Here is a 22,673-nt window from a genome sequence, read left to right on the forward strand (position 1 = left end):
ACTAATTAAAGGAATATGCAAAGTGCCATAACAAGAGCTGTGAACAAGGCATGATAAGTACATATAAGAAATTAACTTTGCCATGAAATGTTAGGACACCATCCCAGAGATGGCACTGAGCTGAGTTACTGAAGCCAAAAGAAGCCAAGTCATGGTCATCGTCATCATCTTCATAGTTATAGTTGAATAGTCCACCTACTCTATGTTGGGTCCTGGGGAGCACTTTATAGATATTGTATAATTCTCACAACTCTGCAAGGTGGGTATTATCATTTCTATTTTAAAGATGAGGGGAACATTAAGATAAGGCTGAGGATTAAGTACCCTACAGCCAGAAAGTGGTACAGCCAGGTTTTGAGCTTTGTTTTATTTGACTTAAAATGTGCACTCTTTCTGTACACGTGTACTCTCTTCCCTACACTCCATCTCCCATCTCCACTCTCACCACTACTGCCTTAATAATTCTCCTAGCTAGTCTTCCTACTTCCAGTTTTAATCTTCCCTGATTCAATAATCCATACTAAGCTCAGTGAGGTATTCAGCTGTACTCATTTCTCTCGCTCTACCTCAAACTTCTATTAATGTATGACCCCCAAATGTTCTTTGCTCTCTTTCTTCTCTTCATACATTATACTGCTACATTATACTGCTGCTCATATGAAGTCCACCAAAGTAAACCATTTTACTTTATACAAGTAGAAGGCTGTATTTTTCTACAGCCAACATTTGTGAATTTTCATTCCTTGTAGAAGAATATCACTATTATATAAATTCATTTATTATATATGAATATATATCATATTTTATCTTGTTAAGATTCAGCACCGAGCTTCAAATATCAGATTATTCGAGCATTTATTCCAGCTCCTTCCCCAAATTCCACCACGTTGGCAGAGGTATTTTTCTGAAGGCATTAAATCAGAAAGATTGAAGAGAACTTAAAAGTTTTGGAAGTTGAAAAGCAAATGACTAGCAATAGCTGACGTGGCAGACCTAAAAGAAATGAGAAAAAGTGAGAAGCACCAAGATTCAGCTCACATAACCTCCAAAACACTGGGTACTGGTGGTTGTATTAGGTATCTATGCAAGTCGGCTAATAAAAGAGTGGAGAGATTGGCTGAAAATTAGACCCAAACATCCCCTTCCTTTCTGACCTGAAACAGCTTAGTGACTGACTTTTTATCATCCCAAAGATTAGCGAGCGGCTGATGCTTTAGAAAAGGTATAACAAAGAGTCTCTGGATTGGGGAACACCAACAGACCCAAGGGATAAACTCCGAAGTAGTTGCAGAAAACTTGGTGGGGGGAGGTGTAGGGGATTGAAGTTTTTCTGGTAAAAATATGTGGAGAATCATCTGACAATTTAAATTACTTGTATGTATAACCAGGATTTAAGAATTTTTTTCTCTAAGCTGTTATAATCTTCTTTCTCATTTCCTAGCATTTAACACTTATGCTTTCACCTACTTTTGTGAACTGCCAAAACAATGGTATTTGATCAATGACCTTATCTAGACCATAAACAAAAATTACGAATGAAGCAAGGCTGAGGCCAGACTCCTGGAGCATACTACTAGAGATTAACTTTCTTTGCAATGACATGAAATTATTCATCAGTATTTTCCAATTTATTCAACTAATTACAAAAACCCACATCATAACATCACGACTAAGTTCTCATTTCTCCATGTTATAAACTTAAAAATATCATGAAGTATATTTTGAAATTATAATTAAATAAAATCATATAAATTCAGAAGGTTTATAAAGACTACTTATCCATTGGCCAATGAGGTTAAAAAGTGATAAAACCACTGATTTAATGAAATACTGAGATTTAATATACAAAATAGCACAAATAGAGAATAAGTGATAATAAAAAAAAATCTCATGATTATTGAATTCTCCATCATCAAATCTGTAAGAAAACAGATTTGTAAATTTTCAAGCTAAATGAGAAAAATCGAATTTGAAATTATTTTCCCTAAAAATAACCTCATTTGAATTTCTAAAAATATCCAGTCAAATGAATACATAAAATTTCCTTTCTTAATTTTATATAATGCGAGAGAAGAGTAGTTCTTTTCTATTTTAAAATTTAAATTCTATGCTTTGAACTAGATCTGAATTACCTGATGAAATTGTATTTTAATTCAGGGATGAATTAATTTACGTAGTTAAGTCTCCTTTTCCCCTAACTTTTAATCAGAATCAAGAGTGTGAATGAAAAAAGCATTACCTTTGGTTCAACCAAACTGCTGATGTCTAAGTACAGAGAAATGATGAGAATTTTTTTTTTTTCATCATTAAGTTCACAGAGTATGTTAGGTGAAAAACTATACAACAGAAATGACATCTCAACTTACCTCTACAATAAAGGCTTTCCTCTCAGATTCACTTTCTATTTGCTTAATTGCAACATCTTTTGCTCTCCACTTAGCTTTGCAAACTACTCCAAAGGCTCCTCTTCCAACAACCTGAGTTAAAAACAAACAACCCCCCCAAGAAAACCCCTATGAGAATAAAAAACAAATAGATCCAGCCCAACATATAACACTGAAGCCAGTCTGAAAATTAAAGATTTTAGGGTTCACCACAATCTGGATGCACCGCTGAGCAAGTGTGAAATTTCATTAAAATGAGAATAAATGAAATGCACTTGTTTCTATCTTTGACAGTTTATGGTCTAGACACCTCTTCATTCTCAAGTAAAACCAAAATAACAAACAAAAGACTCTTAGAGACAGGAAATAAATCAAACAGGCAAGATGAATGAAAAGATAGAAAATGGTTAGAAAAAAATAAAAAGCAGGAACATGTAATCAATGTTTTAAGCTAGCATATTTATAAAATTAAAAATAGCTTTGAATAATTCAGTAGGGGTAGAGGGTGAAGAAAAAAGGATAAAATATAGATGATAAAAAAACTGCCCACTGTGAAGGACAGATGAGACCTGGTGTGATATATAAAATACAACAAACATATTTTGTTAAGAAACAGAAACAAACTGCTGATACATGCTATAACATAAATGAACCTCAAAAATACTATGCTAAGTTAAAGAAGCCAGATATGCAGGACCACATATTGTGTGACTCCACTTATACAAAATGTCCAGAAAGGGCAAATCTGAAGACAGAAAGTAGATTAGCGGTTTGCCTGGGGCTAAGAGTGGAAATTAAGGTTAACTGTAAATGCGTAGAAGGAATCCTACCAAGGTGATAAAGATGTTTGAAAAGTGATTTATGGTGATGGTTGCACAACTCAGTAATTTATACAAATCACTGTAACACTTCAAATATGTGAATTATATGATATGTAAAATATTTCTCATTAAAGTTATTTTTAAAAATTATAAAGATTGGCCATGTATTATATGATTGTGAAAGTTAATTTATGGTGCTTCATGGGTTTATAACTCCGCTAGTCTTTTATAAATATTTGAAATTTGCTATAATATAAAAACAACAAAAGAAAAGGTTTTGAGACTTGTTAGAACAAAATCACTAGATTTTATTGTGAATAACCTTAGCTAAGTACCACCTACTGCAATCTTTCAACTTCCAATGGATTGAGGTACTTTCCTCTAAGTAAAATCTACCTACCTATACCGCTCTCATTAATGAGGTATTTCTTATGTAGGAGGCACTGAGTTAATAAGTGCTTTACATACATTAGCACATTTTACAGAACCCTAGGAGACATGTACTAATGCTGTCCTCATTCTATAGATGAAGCACCTAAGTGTAAAGAAATAAACTAACTTGCCCAAGGCTATGTAGATAGTAAATAGCAAGTGTGGTTTGATGCCGGGCAGTGTAACTCTAGAACATTAGGGATCCTAATTTGTACACATATATCTGTATTATGTCTCAGAAAGTGCCAGTTATATTTTCCTTTGGAGGAGGAATCTTTAGACAAAATTACATGAACAAATTCCAGGGCACGAAACTCTTCTATAACAAAGCTAGCTGTAGCTAGGGTAATTATAGGTATTTCTCATGTTGCTTAATGTATAAAAATACCCAAATTGTTAAGATTCATTGTTTACCATTTGCCAGGTACTAGTCTATGTGTTTTCATGCATTAATATATATAATTTTAAAAATAAGTAAACTGAGTCACAGGGTTGCAAGTTGCCCAAGATCACATGGTCCAGGATTTGAACCTAGAATAGGTAATGACCAATTCGCTCTATTCAGCCTCTGCCTATCATTGGCTTAAACAAACCTGGGCTGCCTCCAGGCAAAAGCAGGCCAGCATTTCTGGTGACTTTCCATTTTCCCCTCCCTAGCCCAGGGTACTCAGGGTCCTTCTGCTGTTTAGGCTCTTGCTCTCCTCCATATCACTCATAAGGGAAAGAAACCAACGTGGGTCATTTGGATTTGTCATCCGGTTGCTTTAACATAATTGGGCATTGGCTAAACCTGGCACTATTACAATACTAGAAGTAGTCTGAATATATGTTCTATCTACCTATTAGCTATTAATGCTGCGCAGGTTAACGTCCCTGAGCTTTCATTTTCTCAACAGTAAAAGGGTGATGCTTACATTTTCCTCAGCGAGTATCTACAGGGTTTATAAGTCAAAACCAGGCATTTCCTTAAATACAAAAGAATAGTAAGTGCTTAGAGTTGGGTATGCAGTGTACGGAGATGCACTACTAATTTCTATCACAATTAACCATGGTGAATAGCAAACAGGCCCTAAAACAAATCTCAACTTTATGGCAACATTAGGCTAAGAAGATATAAATGGAGACTGGACTACTTACTGATATTACTATGAAATAATGATTATGAAATAATTTACTATATTCTTCAACCATGCATGTACAAATACATCAAAGCAACTCATACTTAGGTCTCCTGTTTCATTTTCCTATTCTTAAGAATGTCCACACAAGGACTCCAATATCATATTTGTGGATCAGGCACAAAAACTGTTTTAGGTATGTGTGACTAATAATGATGCACAAGTGCCACCTAGTGCTGAGAAGATGGCTGACTCTGAGCTTTCGACTAAAACCATGGGAAGAAAATATGGGCAAATAAGGACATGATAAACTTTCTTATGCTTAAGAAAGCAACTTTTTGGAATACTGAAATATGAAACAGGCATATTCATGTAAGATGAGAGCCTGTAACTTTAAGTAGCCTCCGTATTATGGCCATAAGTTATTTTACACGTATTGTGAAACAACAAATCTAAAAATAATAATTAAAAAAGTCCAAGATGCCCAAAGTTGTATTCATAAACTGAATTACATGATAGGAAAAATAACTGCTGTGAATTCAAAGGAATGATGTTAGAAGCACACAATGTTTAAAATTTAAATTGTACGCCTAATGATTCTGATCACCAATTTCAATGTATGTATGTGAGGAGGTTTCTCAATACAATCAAGCAATTCTCAGATACCAACTGGGTATCCTGTGATTCATCTCAGTTCTGGTACTACCTACCTGGAGTTAGCATCAGATTTCATATGTTAAGGGCTCAATTCCACAAGAATAACCCCCACCTCGACTTCAGCTGCCAGTCACAGGTCCACGTTTGTCACCTGTGCTTCTAACCAACTACCTAGTTCAGAGGTTCCAATGACCTCCTCCTTGGGTTCAATTAATTTGCTAAAGCAGAATTCAGATAAATATTTTACTTACTAGATTTCCAGTTTATTATGAAAGAATATAATTGAGGAACAGCCAGATGGAAAAGATGCATAGGCAAGGTATGCAGAAAGGGCACGAAGATTCCATGCCCAGTCTCTGCAACACTCTCCTTCAATCTCCATGTATTCACAAACCTGGAAGCTCTCTGAACCTTGTCCTTTGGGTGTTTATAGAGGCTTCATTACACAGGCGTAATGGATTAAATCACTGTCTGTTGATTCAGCCTTCATCCTGTCTACACTCCCTGGAAGTCAGAGAGGTGGAAATGAACCTTCTAATCACATGGTTGTTTCTCTAGGCAACCAGCCCCATCTTCAGGAGCGGTCCAAAAGGAATCACATTACCCTAACAAAAGACACACGAAGATATCCTTATCGTTCTCATCACTTAGGAAATTCAGAAGGTTTGTGGTGCCGTGAACAAAGACCAAATATATATGAAAAATATTCTGGTCATCTAAATGACCAAACATATAAACCGTCATAGTGCAGTATAAAAAAAGAATCCTATTTTTTCAAATGGCATAAATGTAGAGATATTAAGAGTAAAAAGAAAAAAGATATAAGGAATCGACCCTTGCACCTTCATGGGATGAAAGTGAGGTAGAGAAGAAATTCAAGACATGACAACAGTACTTAAACAATTTAAACCCAGGTGACAGTAAGAGTACATGATGGTGGCTAAAGAACCACTCCTTCCGCTTCGGGGACAGGCTTAGGGATTAGAGGGCCCAAAGGACTTGTCCCCTCACTCCTCATTGAAATCTCCAGGAGGAGGCAGTCTTACAGAATATGCTTTGCCAACAAGGGAAGCTACAAAGGAATAAGGGTGACAAGGAAGATATACAGAGCGAAAACTTTATTCAGGTTCTCTCAGTCCCAACAGGACATGGAAGTGATACAGAAAAACCCTTGCCAAGAGAAAAGCATGGTAAATGAAAATTAAAGTCTCCTGATTGTAGGATGGAGGTTGTTGTAGGGCGCAGTGTTGGAACCTATATTAGAGGAAGCGAGATGGCAGACATCTCAAATACAGGGAGGTGAATGCAGAGCTCAGACGAGTCTGAGAGGGTCCATAAAAGCCAAAGGGGAAGGCCTAGTCGGCAAGCAGGGAGAAATGGGGTAAGGTCTCATGCTTTTAAGAGGTAAAAATGAGGCTTACGTCAAGAGAACAATAAACCTCACGTGTTTACTCCTTAAGCCAATATTTCTTGAATGTCTACTATATCCAGAGATAGAGCAGTTGGGATACCAGAGATACGGCAATAAATATGACAAAATTCCTAATTTATATGGAATGTACTTTCAATTAAGGGGGGAGGAGATGAAGACAGTCAATAGGCAAAAAGATAAATATGAAAAATATCAGATTGTAAAAAATGCCAGGTAGAAAATAAAGAAATAGGATGATATGATAGAGACTAGTGGAAAGTTCAGTTGAGATAGTATAGGAAGGCTATCTGAGGTTACTAACTTGATATTTGAATGACACAAAGAACAAACCAAAGAAGAAATAACTTATGTAAAGGCCCTAAGCAGTCTGGGGCATGGTGGGGGCACACCTCATTCCCTATTCAACAATATTGAATCCCATCTATAGGCAAGTCCACATCCTAGCTGCTCAAGATATAAAAGTGAATAAACAAACCCAACTCCTTGTTCTTAACTGCTTATATTCTCACAGAGGAAGACAAAGAGGAAACAAGCAAGATACATAAGAAAAAGATATATTTTGAAAAATGATAAATGTGCTAAGAAAAGAGTACAATTGTGTGTGTGTGTGCATGTACACGTGTATTCACTCCCTCAACCCAATTTTAAACAGGGTAGGCCTGGAAGGCCTCACTGAGAAAGATGACATTTTAGTGACGACCTAGAGAAATAGTGTTCAGTGTGGGTGATGGATAATGGGAGAAGGGAAGACTGAAGCAGGATGAAGCAGGAGAGACAGGCAGAGTCTGGATCCTGCATGGCAATCTGCACCATAAAAAGGAGTTTGAATTTCAGTTAAAGTGCAATGGGAAGTCAATTGGAGGGATTCAAGAGGGAAAGATGTGATATGAGTCTACATTAAAAAAACATTCTCACTCTTCCATGAAGAATTGACTGTAGGGAAGCTAGAGTATACAGAGACCAGGTAGGAGGGCTATTATAGCAGCCCGAACAAGAGTTGATGATAGTAAAGAAAAATGGGCAAATCTGAGATACGTTTTATAGGCAGAGTCAAATGACTTTGTTAATAGTCTGCACACGGGCAGAATGGATGAAGAGGGAAGAAGATGAATAAAGGATAACATCTAGATTAGGCAACAGCTTAATGAAGGATAAGAAAGAATGGAGCAAGTAGATTTTTTTTTTTTTTAATAACACAGGTCTGTTTTAGTCATACAAAGTTTAAGATGCCTATTAGATATTTGGGTGGAGATATCAAGGAAGAAAGTAGAAACATGAGTCAGGGAGAAGACAAGAAGGAGATAAAAACTGAGGAGAGTCATCAGCTTTTAGGTGGTATTTCTAGCCAATCAATTGGGTGAGATCACCAAAAACAGTATGTAAATACTGGAGTCCCAGGACTGAGCTTTGAAGTAACTTCATTTTCAACACAACCAGGAGAGAAAGAACCAGGAAAAACTAAGAAACAGTTCATAAGGTAGCACACAAACCAAGAGAGTCACAAGGAGCCAAGAAAAGAGTTTCAAGTACAAACCAGATATAAAACTAACAAAAGCATTATGCCAATGGCTCTGGGTGTGGTTTCTGGGTCAGAAGCATCAGCATCACCCAGAAATTTGTGAGAAATGTAAATTCTCAGGTGACAACCCAGAGTTACCGAGTTTGAGGGTATGGCCCTCTGTGTTTTAATAAGCCCTTCAGGTGATTCTAATGTTAGAGAACGACTGTATTAGGTTATATTAAAAACACAATTAACTGTGAGTATGCTCCTTCGGTGGAAGCTATCACACACACCAGAAAGTTCTCCCCTGCTGCTGATATTATTTGTGGAAGTTTTCCGGAAAACTGAGATGCAATCTCGGGTAGAAAGAAAGGAAAAGAATTCCTGTGAGCAACCCAAAGTTTCTCTTGACACACTGCAGATCAATCAGTAGAAATGGGTGGCACAGATGGCAAATTGACATACACTGACAACTGAGATAAACAATGAAAAACTTAATATTCAAACTACAAAACACTGAAAGGAAGTCACTTTTTACTTACTATCAAATTTCTAATTCAAGTTCATAAATAAAAAATGCTTTTTGGATTGCATTTTTTTCTGAATAATATGTTTCTTGACCACATTAACGATTATTTTGAATGACGGCTTTCCCCACAGATCAATATTCACCAAGAGTGTAAAAAAGGGCACACATCCAAATTACAAGTATCTCCTCCATCACACACATCCATCTAAAATGGTGAACCTAGAAATAAATATTTCAGATATTTTTCACAATCTCTCATCTGTAAAAATAGAAGAACAGAGGAATGCAAAGAGGACTTTGGTTTTAAAGGGAAAGTCGATTTAGAAATATTTCCTCCCATGATTTAGTTCTCCTGGTTTTAAGTCCAGAACTTTAATCTCATATAATAAAGCAGATTTAATAAAAACATAATAAAAATATGAAACATGATGTGTAGAATATTTCTATATAATTGGCATTGAAAGGCACAAAAATCAAAACCACATTTTGGTATGTTTGTGTGTATAAAAAGTAACTCTTAAAAACTAATTTCCCTAGGATGGAAGACTACTCTGTTTCTTTATCTAAGCAAGGTTATTAAAAACAAACAAACAAACAAACAAAAACAAAACCCTAAACTAAACTAAATGGAAAAGGATGTATGCCTTTACGCTTTTTTATTTCCTATGAAATAATTCTTCTTAATTGTCCTCAATTCACGTTATTTTTAGTTCAATGACTATAGCTCTCAGTTTGGTTTGGCCCTGTTCTATGGACTATGTGAATGGACTCTGGCTACACTGCCATTGCTTTGGCTAGAAATTTGGAACATGACAGAACAAGCATAGATCTTACAATTATTAGTTAGAACTTGGAGCCTCCAACTATTTCAGAACTTCGATATCTACTAATATGCTGTGGCAGAGTGGAACTGCCATCTGCTGACAAGATAGCCCTGATAACACAAAAGTAAAGCTTTGATTATTCAAACTTTCTTTTGAATTTTTCATGCAGTCTTTTAAATCCTGCCATAAGACATATGACCCATTTAATAGGCTTTTCTTCCAAATAATATGCTTGTATCTCTTAAGTTACACGTGCACAATATGAAAGTTATTGCTGTCGGTACCCTTTCACTGTGATAAAAATTCTTATCTACTGAAACCAGTGATCACTAAATTTCACATAAAAGAGTTAATGAATAACTTTGGATATTAGCATTAAATACTGACTAACGAATTATGGATTCAGTTTAATTCTGGCAATTATAAATTAGGTTTTTCTCTATTATCAGCTGCACATACACTTATCACCTAAAACTATAAAATATACATCACTGCCAAAGTTCTTTCTCTATTTCTCTCTATAACAAAGCCTTTGTGTCTCTATAATAAGACTTAAGAACAATGATATACTGCAATGATTACACGTGCATTGCTCATATGCTATCCTTGAGGTCAACACTGTGAGTCTTTCTTTTAAAAAGGAATCAAGACAAATAAGGTCTCTTTTGTATTTTAGTAAAGGACCACAATACCTGGTTTACACACAGCACCTGATCCTTTACAGCAGGGGTCCCCAACCCCTGGGGCGTGGACTGGTACTACTCCTTAGCCTATTAGGAACTGGGCTGCACAGCAGGAGGTGAGCGGCATGTGAGAGAACCAAGCTTCATCCCCAGGGCTAGCATCACCACCTCAGCTCCACCTCAGGTCATCAGGCATTAGATTCTCATAGGAGCACAGGTTCCTGGTGCCAAAAAGGTTGGGGACTGCTGCTTTACAGCTTCTTTTAAACCTGCTAAACAAAGGTATTTCCTAGGTATACTGCAGTGTTACAGAATCAATATTTGGAAAGAGAATCGGATTTCACGTTTAGTATAAATGCAGTCTTAGCCAAATCACTAATTGTGCTTAACCTCTGGTTTTATCACATGTGATATTATAGAGGGCAATACAGTCTCTTGATTATGCTGTGATAACTTCATTTACTCATTCAACAAATATTCATAGATAATCTAGGTGGTAGGCATTGGACTTACAAGTGTAAATAAGGCACCTTTCATTTTGCTGGGGGACACAATTTTGGTTACTGGTAAGTACTATGAAGAATAATAGAAGTGATGCTTTAACTATATGCATCTACTAAATGACTGCATATCTGGCTTGCAGTTGGAATATTTTTCTTACATAGGTCCTCAATGAATTGATATCATACTAATACAATTACATTGTTATTTCATAAATGTAGAATATGATTTTCTATATTTATAGCCAATATCCTTATAACATATAAAATACTAAAAACAACATAAATACTTTTTGTTTCTGGTCACCTTTCTCTGTTTCCTTGTTCATGATTTTAAACAAGAAGCAGAATCTAAGTTGAGAAATAGAGTGCCCACGGGCACCCTGAATCATATAACACTGTTCTAACACATGCAAGAGAGAATATGATGGAAATCATGTAATGGCTTCAAAATCAGAAAGATCCAAATTCAATCTTTAAAATGCAAACAAACTGGGTGTTAAAAAACAAGAAAACTCACGAAACTAAATGACTGCCTAACATTAGCAATTTTCATTTAAAAACAAAAATCTACTTCTCAGGAATGTCCTAAATATACCAAAGAAAGGTTGAAATATTATTTAAACTGAAGAAGGGTCTTTGGAAATATAAACACCTATTTAGAAACTAAATGGCTTTGGGGGAACAGTTGAAAAATGATAAATGTCTCCTTTGTTACTTTCATTCCTTCAAGAATGTAAAATGTTTTAGAAAGCAGTGTGCAAAAACTAAGGTTGTAATGATCAAATGATGTAAGTCAGTGAAAACCATTTGGTAGACCATGAAGCACAAGTTATTATTATAAAACAATCAGTAGTCTACAAGCATGACAGTTTGCCAGAGCAGACGTAAATGCTTATTTAAAAACTGCAATTCTTTTATACTGACTCATTGAATTTTTATTCTTAAAAAAGAAAGAATGTTAGCCATGAACGCTGGATCAACTATCCTCTTCTGAAAAAGGAATTTATCATAGCCTCAACAGAAAAAACAAAAAACACAGACACAAAGAAAAATTCCCCCCTCTTTTCAAAATACAGGTCCTTCTTTTAGCCATGTGACCTTAAAGCAGGTCACTGTTCTTCTCTGGAACTCAAGTTTCCTAGTAATATATGTCAGGCACTGTGTTGGGTGTTTTGCATATATTGCCTAATAGGGTCTGTTATACACACAAAATGAAATAGAAATTACCCCTATTTTACAGTTAAGTAAACTAAAGCTCAAAGGGGTTAAGAAATTTCCTCCAAATTACACAGCTGTTAAGTGGCATAGCTGATATATAGAGACCTTCGTCTATCTCCAAAGGCCTTGCCCTTCCCACTAACATTATTTTGTAAAATAAGGTTGTTCCTGGTGATCTGTAAGGTTACTTTATAAAATTAAAAAAAAAAAAAGATTAAGTAATCAATTAGTCTTCCAAAACATGCACAGAAAAAAACCTTATTTGTTAAATGATAATTATCTCACTATCTTTGGCTTGCCACTACCTAAAAATATTTTGGATTTTTAAAGTACAGATAACCAACGGTCTATAATATAGGACATACAGGGTTCTTCGTGGTATAAAGCAAAGTAATTACTAAATTCTAAAATTGATAAGTAAATGACAACTGACAGGTACTATTTTCAATCTAAGTTTTAACACTTTCCGAAGTGTATCTTTAAAAAATATATACACAGTTCTTACTTTTCTAAATGTTATGGTCCTTAGAACCAATATACTCTGTAAATTTGAAAAGAATCAATGTACTAAAAGCACATTATTACCTTCCTCTATAATGAATTACTACAGAATAAAGAATAGATTCAGATTTTCTAACAGGAGTTTCTAGTCTGGTGTTACATTTTAGTTGTCACCGAAATCATTAGTTATCTTTTCAGAATGTTACTTTTCATCGTAGATCAGTCTATATTACTACTGCTGAAATTCATCTAAATCAGTCCAACCGAAGGCAGAACATTTAATATTACGACTACTGCTCTATGGAATCGGCGAAACAAACCATTCAATTCTTCGGTAAACACTTTGTTAGACACGAAGCTGTGTTAATTTATCAAGCATTTACTGAGTACTACGTGTCAGGCAGAGCCAAATGTGGAACAAAATAGTACAATCCTTGGCCCTTAAGAACACCACGTCTTAGTGAACCGAAACTCCAAAACGGACACGGTCTTGGATGAATTTACTTACAAATAAGAGAACTGGGGACCACACTGTCTCACCAGTTCATCCTCTTGTTTGAGATAACCCAAATCCAGACACCGGGGTATCAAATCCAAACTCAAGAGCGCCGAAATGAGGAAAAAGAGAGAGCTACCCCAGCAGTTGAACGCGAAGAGTCTCTACTACACCCCATCTCTGTGAGGCTATGGGGACTCCCGGGTTAACCCTGAGGGGCTCCACAAATCAACGGACTGCGGAGGCGACTTAAGAGTCGGAACCAGGCACAGGCGGGACCGGCCGGGGCCGGCGCCTGAGTGCCGGGCCTCGCTCACCTCTTCCACCTCGATCTCCTTGTAGTCGATCTCTTCAAAGTTGAGGACTTGGGAGGGGGCTTCGATCATGTCACCGGCAGAAGACGAGGAGGAGGAGGAAGCGGCGGAGGCTGTAGACATGATCCCTTGCGGAGCCCGGGGGGCCCGGGGAGGTTGCCTCCCGGACACTCCGGGGGAGGCCGCGCCCACCCGCCTCCGGACCGGCTTTCAGCCTGGAGCCACGGCGATCCGTGGAGTGGACAGGGGGAGCGGCCAGAGCCGAGTCCCCGCTCCAGCTCCGCTACGTTTTCCGCCGCCGGGCCCCGCCCACTAGACTTCCGGTTCCGGCCCGAAATCGGAAACAGAAGGAGAGCTGTGAGCTCAAGGAAGGGGAGGGGAGAATTTTGTAACAGGTAGAAAAAGCGAGGACAGTTTTGACGGTGGGGTGTGGGAGGATAGGAGGCTAGCGTAAATCTGTAGAACAAATTTCGCGAGATCTTTGTTAAAGGACCGCAGCAATAGGATGATACCGCGAGACCTGACGCTGTGACGTAATTAAGATGCGCAAACGGAAGTAGCATGGAGTATGACGGAATATCAGAGCGGTTGGTCCTTTAGGAACTAGCGGGAAAAATAAAAGCTATCTATGGCTTAAACTGCTCTTCGTTAACTATGTTAGGGACCCGATCCCTTTTCTCTCAGAGACCTGCAGACGGCCGGAGTAGTATTGGACTGAGTTTTTGTAATGAAGCTTACTCGTTAGTTTTACCCGTAAGCTAAGCTGAACTATTTCTTTAAGAAGCCTTGGAAAATGTTTCCTTCAATGTGGTATATGGAAAGCCTTTGTTACTGTTACTTTGAGCCAGTCTCTGACTCTGTAAGAGATTCTAAAGAAAATGAAAGGGAGCGAACCAGCGCATGTAACCTGAATAATAATATGTAGGCCGAGTTCTCAGGAACATCAGTTAATATTAGGTAAGGCAGGTAACTTGTAATTTGACATTATTCGTTGTGTTCGTCTGAAGTTATGTATAATAGTACATATAGAATGATTAACTTCCGAAATCGAAGTCTTTTTTTTTTTTTTTTTTTTTAAAGTAAGGTTTTATTGAGCCAAAATAGCCAAAAAGAAGGCTGGTCTTGGGGCATGAAGTCTAAACCACCAGAAACATGGCTAGGTAGGAAAGACAGTATGTCCATGGTCCCAGCATTTTGCGAATGTTTTTTATACATCAAATAGGGGGGAAGAAAGAGGTTATCCTAGAGAATTTACATTAGCTATAGGCCAAGGGGTGGGAGAAGGTGAAGCAGAGCCAGCTCTGAGATAGGTGCAGGGTCCACATAAAGAAATGTTTATTCCTGTAGATTGGTGGTGGACAGCAGTAAGGAAAGCCCACGTGTAAACAAGCGGAGGGTCCTGGAGTTAGATGGTGCCTTGGTAAAATAATCTGTAAATAACCACTTGGAAATTAATCTGAAGTTCCAAAAGGCAATAAAAGGAATTTGGGCAATCTTGTTAGCTGGCTAGCAGCCACTAACGAGAAGTTCTGTTTCTCTTACTCTCTGGTCGCTTTAATTTATACCATCTCAGAATTTTCTCCTTGTCAAAAATAATTATGACCTTGAAAAGCTAGTAGAACCTAGGTCGATATATCTCTAAGGAAGTTTGTATTGCATGTGTTGTGCTATCTACATGATTTTTAGTTATAAAATAGCTGCTAAACTTTATTTGGTCAGTTTGACCTGTTCCCTAACTATGAAAATTGGAGTTAGAGATGAAGGTTTAAGGACCAAGGATGAAACCCTGAGAATGTCAAATTTTAAGTGTCAGTACCAGACCAAAAAGGAACAGGGAGGGGGAAAGTGTGGGAAACGGTGATCTGAATATCACTGGAGGAGAGCTTTCCAATTAAGGAGTAGGCAACCAAGTAAATGCTGTACAGAAGTTAAGTTGAACACATTCGGGACTGTGAACAGGTTATTGGATATGGCAATCAAGAAGTTAGGAACTCCCAGAAAACATTCTGTCATTTTTAGTTTGTAGTTTGCACTTGATGGATGGATAAACGAATAAAAAAATAATTTCCCGTTATACACCCTTTGGATGATTTTACCCAGGATCATGACTACCTATACCACTTTTATGGTGGTGACTTCCAATCTCTTCCCAGTGCTCAAATTTTTCCTGAATTCTGGACTTATTGGACATTTCTATTTAGATGTAACATAAACACCTACATTTCAAGATTCCAAAAGCAAATTTGAAAGTTATCACCCCCCACTAATTTGTTCAGTGTGCATTTTCTATTTCCATGAAGGATCTTATCATCTACTTAGTTGTCCAAGTGATAAATCAGGGCTTTATTTCCACATGTAAAATGATATTTAATAACCAAATTGAAGCAGGTTAAGTCAATGAAATAACCATTTTACCTGTCATTTTTCTATTCGAATATCAAACTAGAATGATCACCACTTAACTTTATGCTCCCACTCTGCCAATTATATCTGATTTATCTTTAACACCTTGATCTTAATACAGTAGATGTTATCAAGTGGGAAACCAAGAAATGTTTGTTATATGTTCTGGCTGAATGAATAGTGTTTACCACTCCTCGCTTTCCCTGGATTGCAAGATCTGTTTTTTCATACCTTCAGTTTAGGACTAGAATTCTAACGAGGGACTAATCACTAGAATAACCGCGGTGCTGTTCTGCTTGATATTTTTCCCCTCAAGACTTTGTTATAAAGAATTTCAGACATACAGAAAAGTTGAAAGAATTTTACAGTGAAAACATATATTTCCCACCAAGATTCTACCATTAACGTTTTACTATGCTTGTTTTATCATATATCTGTCCATCAGTCCATCTAACCATATGTACATGTATCTATTTTTGTTCAATGCCTTTCAAAGTGAATTTCCTATACGATTTTGAACATCTACCCCAATACTTCTGCTTCTGTATTTTATCCACTGCTTTGGACTCCTAACATTGATACTAGTCGAAAATCAATTCATGTCATTTGCTTGCAGACCACTTTTTTTTTGGGGGGGGGGATCTGCTTAACACCTTTTCACTAAGTTCTGATAATAAAATACTAGCAGTGTTCATGTCTCCATACAAGGTCCAGTCTACCTCTCCCATTCTGTGACTTGATTATATGAGCTGATAAGTTCCCATTTTTCATTTATGATTGAAGTTGTATTTTTGTCACTTGTAGTCAAAGAATCCTAAGTACAGCTGACCCTGAACATCACAGATTTGAAATCTGCGGGTCTACTTTATACATTGATCTATGCCATATTATAAAGGGATCTTGAGCATCAACAGATTTTGGTATTTGTGAGCGATACTGGATATCAATGGCACTTAAGATTTGGGGGAGTCAAACATTATGTGTGGATTTTCAATTGCGTGAGGAGTCAGTACCGCTAGCCTCTGTGTTGTTCAAGGGTCAACTGTAATATGGAGGAATGAGGGTGTGGAGCCAAACCCACCTCAGTTCACCTCAATTTTGACTTTGCATCCCCTTTAGCTCTTATGAGTTAAAGATGGAAGCTTGGGCCTCACAATTTCATGTCAACTTCAGTCTCCAATCTGTCATGTTTCCACAAATTTCCAGAGATGTCCCTCCCAGTTTGAGCATTCTCTCCACCCACCTTCCTGTCAGTTACTTTGTAACTCCTCTCTAACCTTCAACATTGTTTTCATTTTTAACCCCCCTTTTGTACTATCCAGGAGATGAGGGCCAAAAAGAGTTTCAATATTTATTTCCCACCATCTCTTTGCATGTTCCAAATGAGATTCTCATTTTATTTGGCTCATTTTGGATATGAGGGTATCTGGCATCTATTTTCCAGGAGGCTTAGAAGAAACAGACTAAAATGGTTTTACTTCAGTAGTGTTCTGTTGCATTGGCAGATACATAATACATCAAATAGAGTTCCATAGTTTATCAGTTAGCATGACTTTTGTTATAAATAACAGGTAACTCAACATAAAATGGCTTAAACAATAAAGGGGATTTATTGGCTTAGTTAAGTGGAAAGTCAAGAGCTAGAACAGTCTTCAGGTGTCATTTGATTCATAAACTTAATGATAGCATCAATAATGAATTTTCATTATTGCCTTTTGCCATTGCTCCAGAACAGTATTTCTCATTTTTTTCTTATTATTGCCCCCCAATGAGTTTTATTAGACTATATTTTAAAATGAAATCCTACCATTTGCAATGACATGGATGGACCTAGAGGTTATTATGCTGAACAAAATAAGTCAGAGAAAGATAAATACCATACAATTTCACTTATCCGTGGAACCTAAGGAACAAAAAGAACAAACTAATCAACAACAGACAAATATAGAGGACAATCTGGTGACTGCCAGAGGGGAGGGGAGTTGGGAGGCTGGGGGAAAGGGGTGAAGGGTTAAAGAAGTACAAAATAATAGGGAGATAGTCACAGGGATGGGGAGTACAGCATAGGGAATGTAGTCAGCAGTAATGTAATAGCTACGTGTAAAGCCAGAAGAAAGATAGAGTAATCAGAGGCGTCATTTCATACACTATGTAAATGTCTAATTAATGTACTGTACCCTTGAAAATATGATTAAATGAATTTGAAAACAATGACTATTTCTTAATGCCCCCAAAGTTTTAATACCACAGATATACCTGTTTATGTACTGTGTGCATATTTCTGATTTACACATAAAAAGATTTTTTTCCTCTCCCCAATTTTTATCCCTTTTGGAGGTGATATCATCCCCACTTAGAATGAAGTTTCATTTTTCATATGACGTATTACACTTTCCAGTACACTGACAGAGAGCATCTCTTGGTTGTTAGCCATCTCAGAAGATCAGGGATCTTTTTTTTCCAAAAGACATTGGCAACTGTACCTTGGGTGAAGAATGGAGGACAGGAGGTTTGAGGTTGCAAATATCTTGTTTAGCTTAGATGCAGAACTCACTGAAGCATGGGCTTGGAGAAGGAACAGCTGCTAACCAGAAGAAAAATGAAGATTTAGGAGGAGCAAAGCAGGGAGTGTTTGCTGGGTATGCAACCAACAAATGTTCATAAATCTATTCAGATTAAGCTCTATACCTAGAAAGTGCTATCTTTACTCCCTGTCCCCGAATCAAACTAGCCCATCCTGATCAAATATTCGTTTCAAGAAGTTCACAAATAGTTTCCTGCTGTACTGTTTTCAAAACTGCAGTCACACCTAGGATAGCTAACCCCTGAGCAATTTAGTGACACTACTGGACAGCACCCCGCCAAATTCACGCATTTCTTTGATATTTGAGCTTATTCCATATTTTCTACTCTATATATCTTCATCCTAGGTCTTTCACAGCCCATCAAGTTGCTGGGAAGTTTTGAGTAGGTAGTAAGAGTATGTCTGTTAAGGCCGAATAGAGTCTTCTGGTAGGTGCAGCTTCAAGGGATACTCTGACATATATAGCTGATATGTCTGCAGCTAATGTTCTTCCCTATCCCTGTCCAAACAAGCTAGCTGCAAGGCAGCTACATTAAATGCTACTCATGTGTCCTGCTGATAAAGTATTCATCATTGTTTTTTTAAATACTTGGCATGAAAAAATTCAACTAGTTTCAAAATCCACTTATTTATGTTATCACAAGAAATTTGAACTTCACATTTGCCATTTAAAGAAGAGGAAGAATTGTTAGTCTTTAATATGACATCAACTGTTGTAGACTTTTAAATGGTTGTAAAAATAAGAATTTTTTTTTTCATTTCCTTTAGTGAACAAAGTTCTCTTTGATGATGACTATCAGGAATTTGAAAAGATCCTGAAAGTCTTATCAGGAATTCTAAGTATAAAATCTTACATTGAAAAGTTATTTTTATGAAGGAAAGCTTTTAAAAATTCCTATTAAAATTTTGAAAAATATATTTGATCTGTATACAAATTTAATGTTTAACATGAATGCTATACATTTATTTTTTGTAATTACATAGTGCGGGAAAGCAATGGTGTTTTTTTACTAAGCCCTAAATAGATACTTCCAAATTCTTTCCAGTTGATCCCAAGTGTTTCTTACAATATCTTAATTTTTTACATGTGCCATGACATAAAAATTTTGAGAAATATCAAGTTAGGAACCTGTTGCAGTAGTCAAGACAAGAAATAACAGTGGTTTGAACTAGATAGCGGCCATAGGGTTTATAGATAAATGAATAGATTTGAGAGATTCTGAGGGAACAGCATTGGTGGGATTAGTGATTGGGGGAAGGAGGTAAAGGAAAGGACAATCTAAAAGATAATTCCCAGATATTTTTACTTGTAAAACAGATCACAAGAGTACTATTAACAGATACTGGGAAGACTGGAACAAGGTCAGTGGAAAAAAGAATACAGAAATCAGTTTTAGACATGTTGAACTAGAGGTACCTGAGAGGCTTTTAAGAATAATTATCAAGTTGGCAGAAATTTGTGGAAAGCTAAAAATTATGCATGGAAACCAAGATAAAAGGGTATTTCAGGGTTATATTCTCTCAAGAAGTTAAATATGAGAAAAACTCAACAGTGTTCATTGGATTTGGGTCATGAGGGCTAGCCAAGGGATATCACTTTGTCAGGAAGGAATGTGAATGGGCTCAGATGAGTAGGTCGGGGTGTCCCCATGTGGATGTGTAAGGTTCCTTGCCGTATAGAATTGAGTCCAGAGTAGGAGGAGAGGGACACGGGTCAGGAGCTGAAGACTAGCTTTGCTCATACCACCATATTCTGGTGAAAGTAATATTGTCAAGGTAGGAGGACGGGATATATTTCCTTTACCAGTTTGTTACCTTGAGTTAGAACTTATAAATATTTAGATATATATTATGTGAGCCTCCATTTATACTCTTGCCCTGATCCCCACAAAAGACTAAGAGGAGGCATATTTTTACATATGCTAGATTACATTCCTATGCACTATAGGTCTGCAGGTCAGGTGTTCCCAACTTTGATTTGCAATTTACCAAATTTCCCATCTATATCTCTATCTTATTACCTAGGTCTCTACCTATCTGACATTATCTTCTTTAATTACTTGTTGCCTTGTTTATTTTCTATCCTACTCCTTCCCCACTCTTGTCCATAGAATGTTAGTTCCACTGGGGCAGATCATAAGCATTGTGTTCACTACTGTCTCCTCAAGATTTAGAACAGCACCTGAAATGAAGTAGACAATGACTTTCTATAACGCGAGTAACTACATTTTAAAGTAAATGCTGTTTAATTTATTTTAGGAATAAGAAATGGGTAAACTAAATATTTTCTGTACCATCATTGAAGAAAGATTTAATAAATAGCTAAATTGATACAGAAGTAGCATGCCAATTATCTATCATGGAGTTTTCTTAAGTATTTGATAGTTTTGAAAATGCTTTGTTCTTCCAGTCAATTTAAATCTATCTCTAACCTTAAAAACACTAAATTTTAGGATAGACACTTCTCTTTCTAGGTTTTGTAAGGATGAACTTTAGTTCTTTCTAACTACTCACTGATATTTAATCCATTTGAATTGTTTGTTCATTGAAATGTATCAATAAGACGTTATTGTGTACTAATGATTGCTATCAGAAATAACTGATATTTTAACAAAAATAGTTGTAAAATCAGACAGAGTGTACAGATTTTTATTTTCTGAATTTCTGAAGCAAGCTTAAACATTGTGATGTACTCCCCATCAGTTTTTAAAAGCAGAAACTTAATCAGTTAAGAACATATTTCAGAAATAAATGATCTTAATAGGAACAGTGCTTTTCACTACAAAAGTGCATTCATTAAATGCTTTATTTCTAAGACTAATATGTCAAATCAGTGTTCGTAGATGGTCTTTCTCAGAACAAATTCCAGAAGCAATTTGGCTTCATTTATGGGAATAAATAAGGGTATTTCATTTCACACAGCCTCAGGGAATCACAAATTAAAACTTTCCACTAAAATGGATGCCATCTACTATTCATTATTTCAACAAACAAACCACTTCACTCTGCTGAAGTTGCAATCAGGGCAAGGGATATGTAGTGCTTGAAACCTGCAAGGCTGAGAGGGCCTACTTTGCATTCTTATTCGTAAGCAGCCCATTTCACGTCCTCCTCTCAGTTCCCTAGCACCCCACAGAGCTACTCTTTGTGGTGCGCAAAGCTCCATTAAGTAAATAGAGGATCTGTATTTAGAAGCCATCTCTGGGAATTCAAAGTGTTCCAAGAGGAAAATTGGTGCTATCAAGATTAAGGTATTAATGAAAAGTCCTGTTAAATTCTGTTGGGATACTAATTAATCTTCTAAAAATTGTTAATCAATTCAATTATGTAACACTTAAACTTTAACACATGGAATAGGAAAAGTAACAGGGTCTTTCAGTTATGCCCAGAGGCATTTGGAACGTTAAGGGAAATAGGAAAATCATCCCCAAATGGTATTGTAGTTTGATCTTCAATATTTACTTGTTCTATCACATTTGATAAGTTTGGGAAATCATTACTTAGTGTTCAGTGCTTAGATATTTGAAGACATATTAGAAGTATTAGAAGATATTCAGGAAGTGAATCATGACAACTATTCCTTAATGGAATCTCCTATTAAAGTACAGAAGACAATTTTAGTATGGATTATTAAACCCATGCTGATAGCTTTAGCTTGAATTGTTAAACAAAGAAATAATCCAGTAAATTTTTAATATTTGAAGCCTGATTAACTATGCTGTCAGTGAGCTAAATGAGTCAGGTTATATGAGTTTGCTTTATCCTTATCAACATTGAAATATTTTATTTGTGTTGTTAATAGGGATATGAATCATATCAATATTGTTAAATATTAAAATGTCAATCTATCTCTAAAGCTTAACGTATATATGAACTAGTATGTGAAAGTATATTGTACAGTGTTTAGAAAATATGTGCTGTTCCAAAATGTTTATATGAATGAGATTCTATATAGGGGAATAGAAATAGATGACTTGACAAATGGCTTCAACAAAAGTTAGACTCAGCCTACAGATCAGTCAGTGAGTATTACTCCTTAGAATTATGACCCAGCAGGTCTAAGATGTAACTGAGGCAGTCTTAGTTTCTATTTCATAGCCCAGTCAGAATTGAGAACCATTAATGTCACATATAGGCAGTGGCATATATTTTAATAAATAATGTTAATAAAGCATTTTGAATTAACATTTATTGATAACATTTTAATCCTGGGCCCATTTTCCTGTTGTATAAAAGAAGAAAGTTGATGTTAGCAATTCTGTTCTGATTTGTA

General features: G+C 36.5%; 1 protein-coding gene across 3 annotated transcripts in view; it reads right to left on the minus strand.

The window, feature by feature from the left end:
* MAP3K7 (mitogen-activated protein kinase kinase kinase 7) overlaps positions 1-13,807 on the minus strand; it is a 59,155-nt gene extending 45,348 nt beyond the window's left edge. For 2 of the 3 annotated variants that reach the window (XR_001596357.2, XM_016140590.2), the window contains exons 1-2: positions 13,417-13,807; positions 2,367-2,477 (exon numbers count right to left, since the gene is read on the minus strand). Coding sequence is in view for 2 of the 3 variants with exons in the window: in XM_016140590.2 (XP_015996076.2) it covers positions 2,367-2,477; positions 13,417-13,536 (231 nt within the window). In the remaining variant the exon portion in view is untranslated. The remainder of the gene's footprint in view (positions 1-2,366; positions 2,478-13,416) is intronic. The other variant, XM_016140591.2, reaches the window with a different exon arrangement.
* Between the last annotated feature and the right edge of the window lie 8,866 nt (positions 13,808-22,673).

The sequence above is a fragment of the Rousettus aegyptiacus genome, unplaced genomic scaffold (assembly GCF_014176215.1).
Source record: "Rousettus aegyptiacus isolate mRouAeg1 unplaced genomic scaffold, mRouAeg1.p scaffold_m13_p_1, whole genome shotgun sequence".
In the NCBI taxonomy this organism is placed as follows: domain Eukaryota; kingdom Metazoa; phylum Chordata; class Mammalia; order Chiroptera; family Pteropodidae; genus Rousettus; species Rousettus aegyptiacus.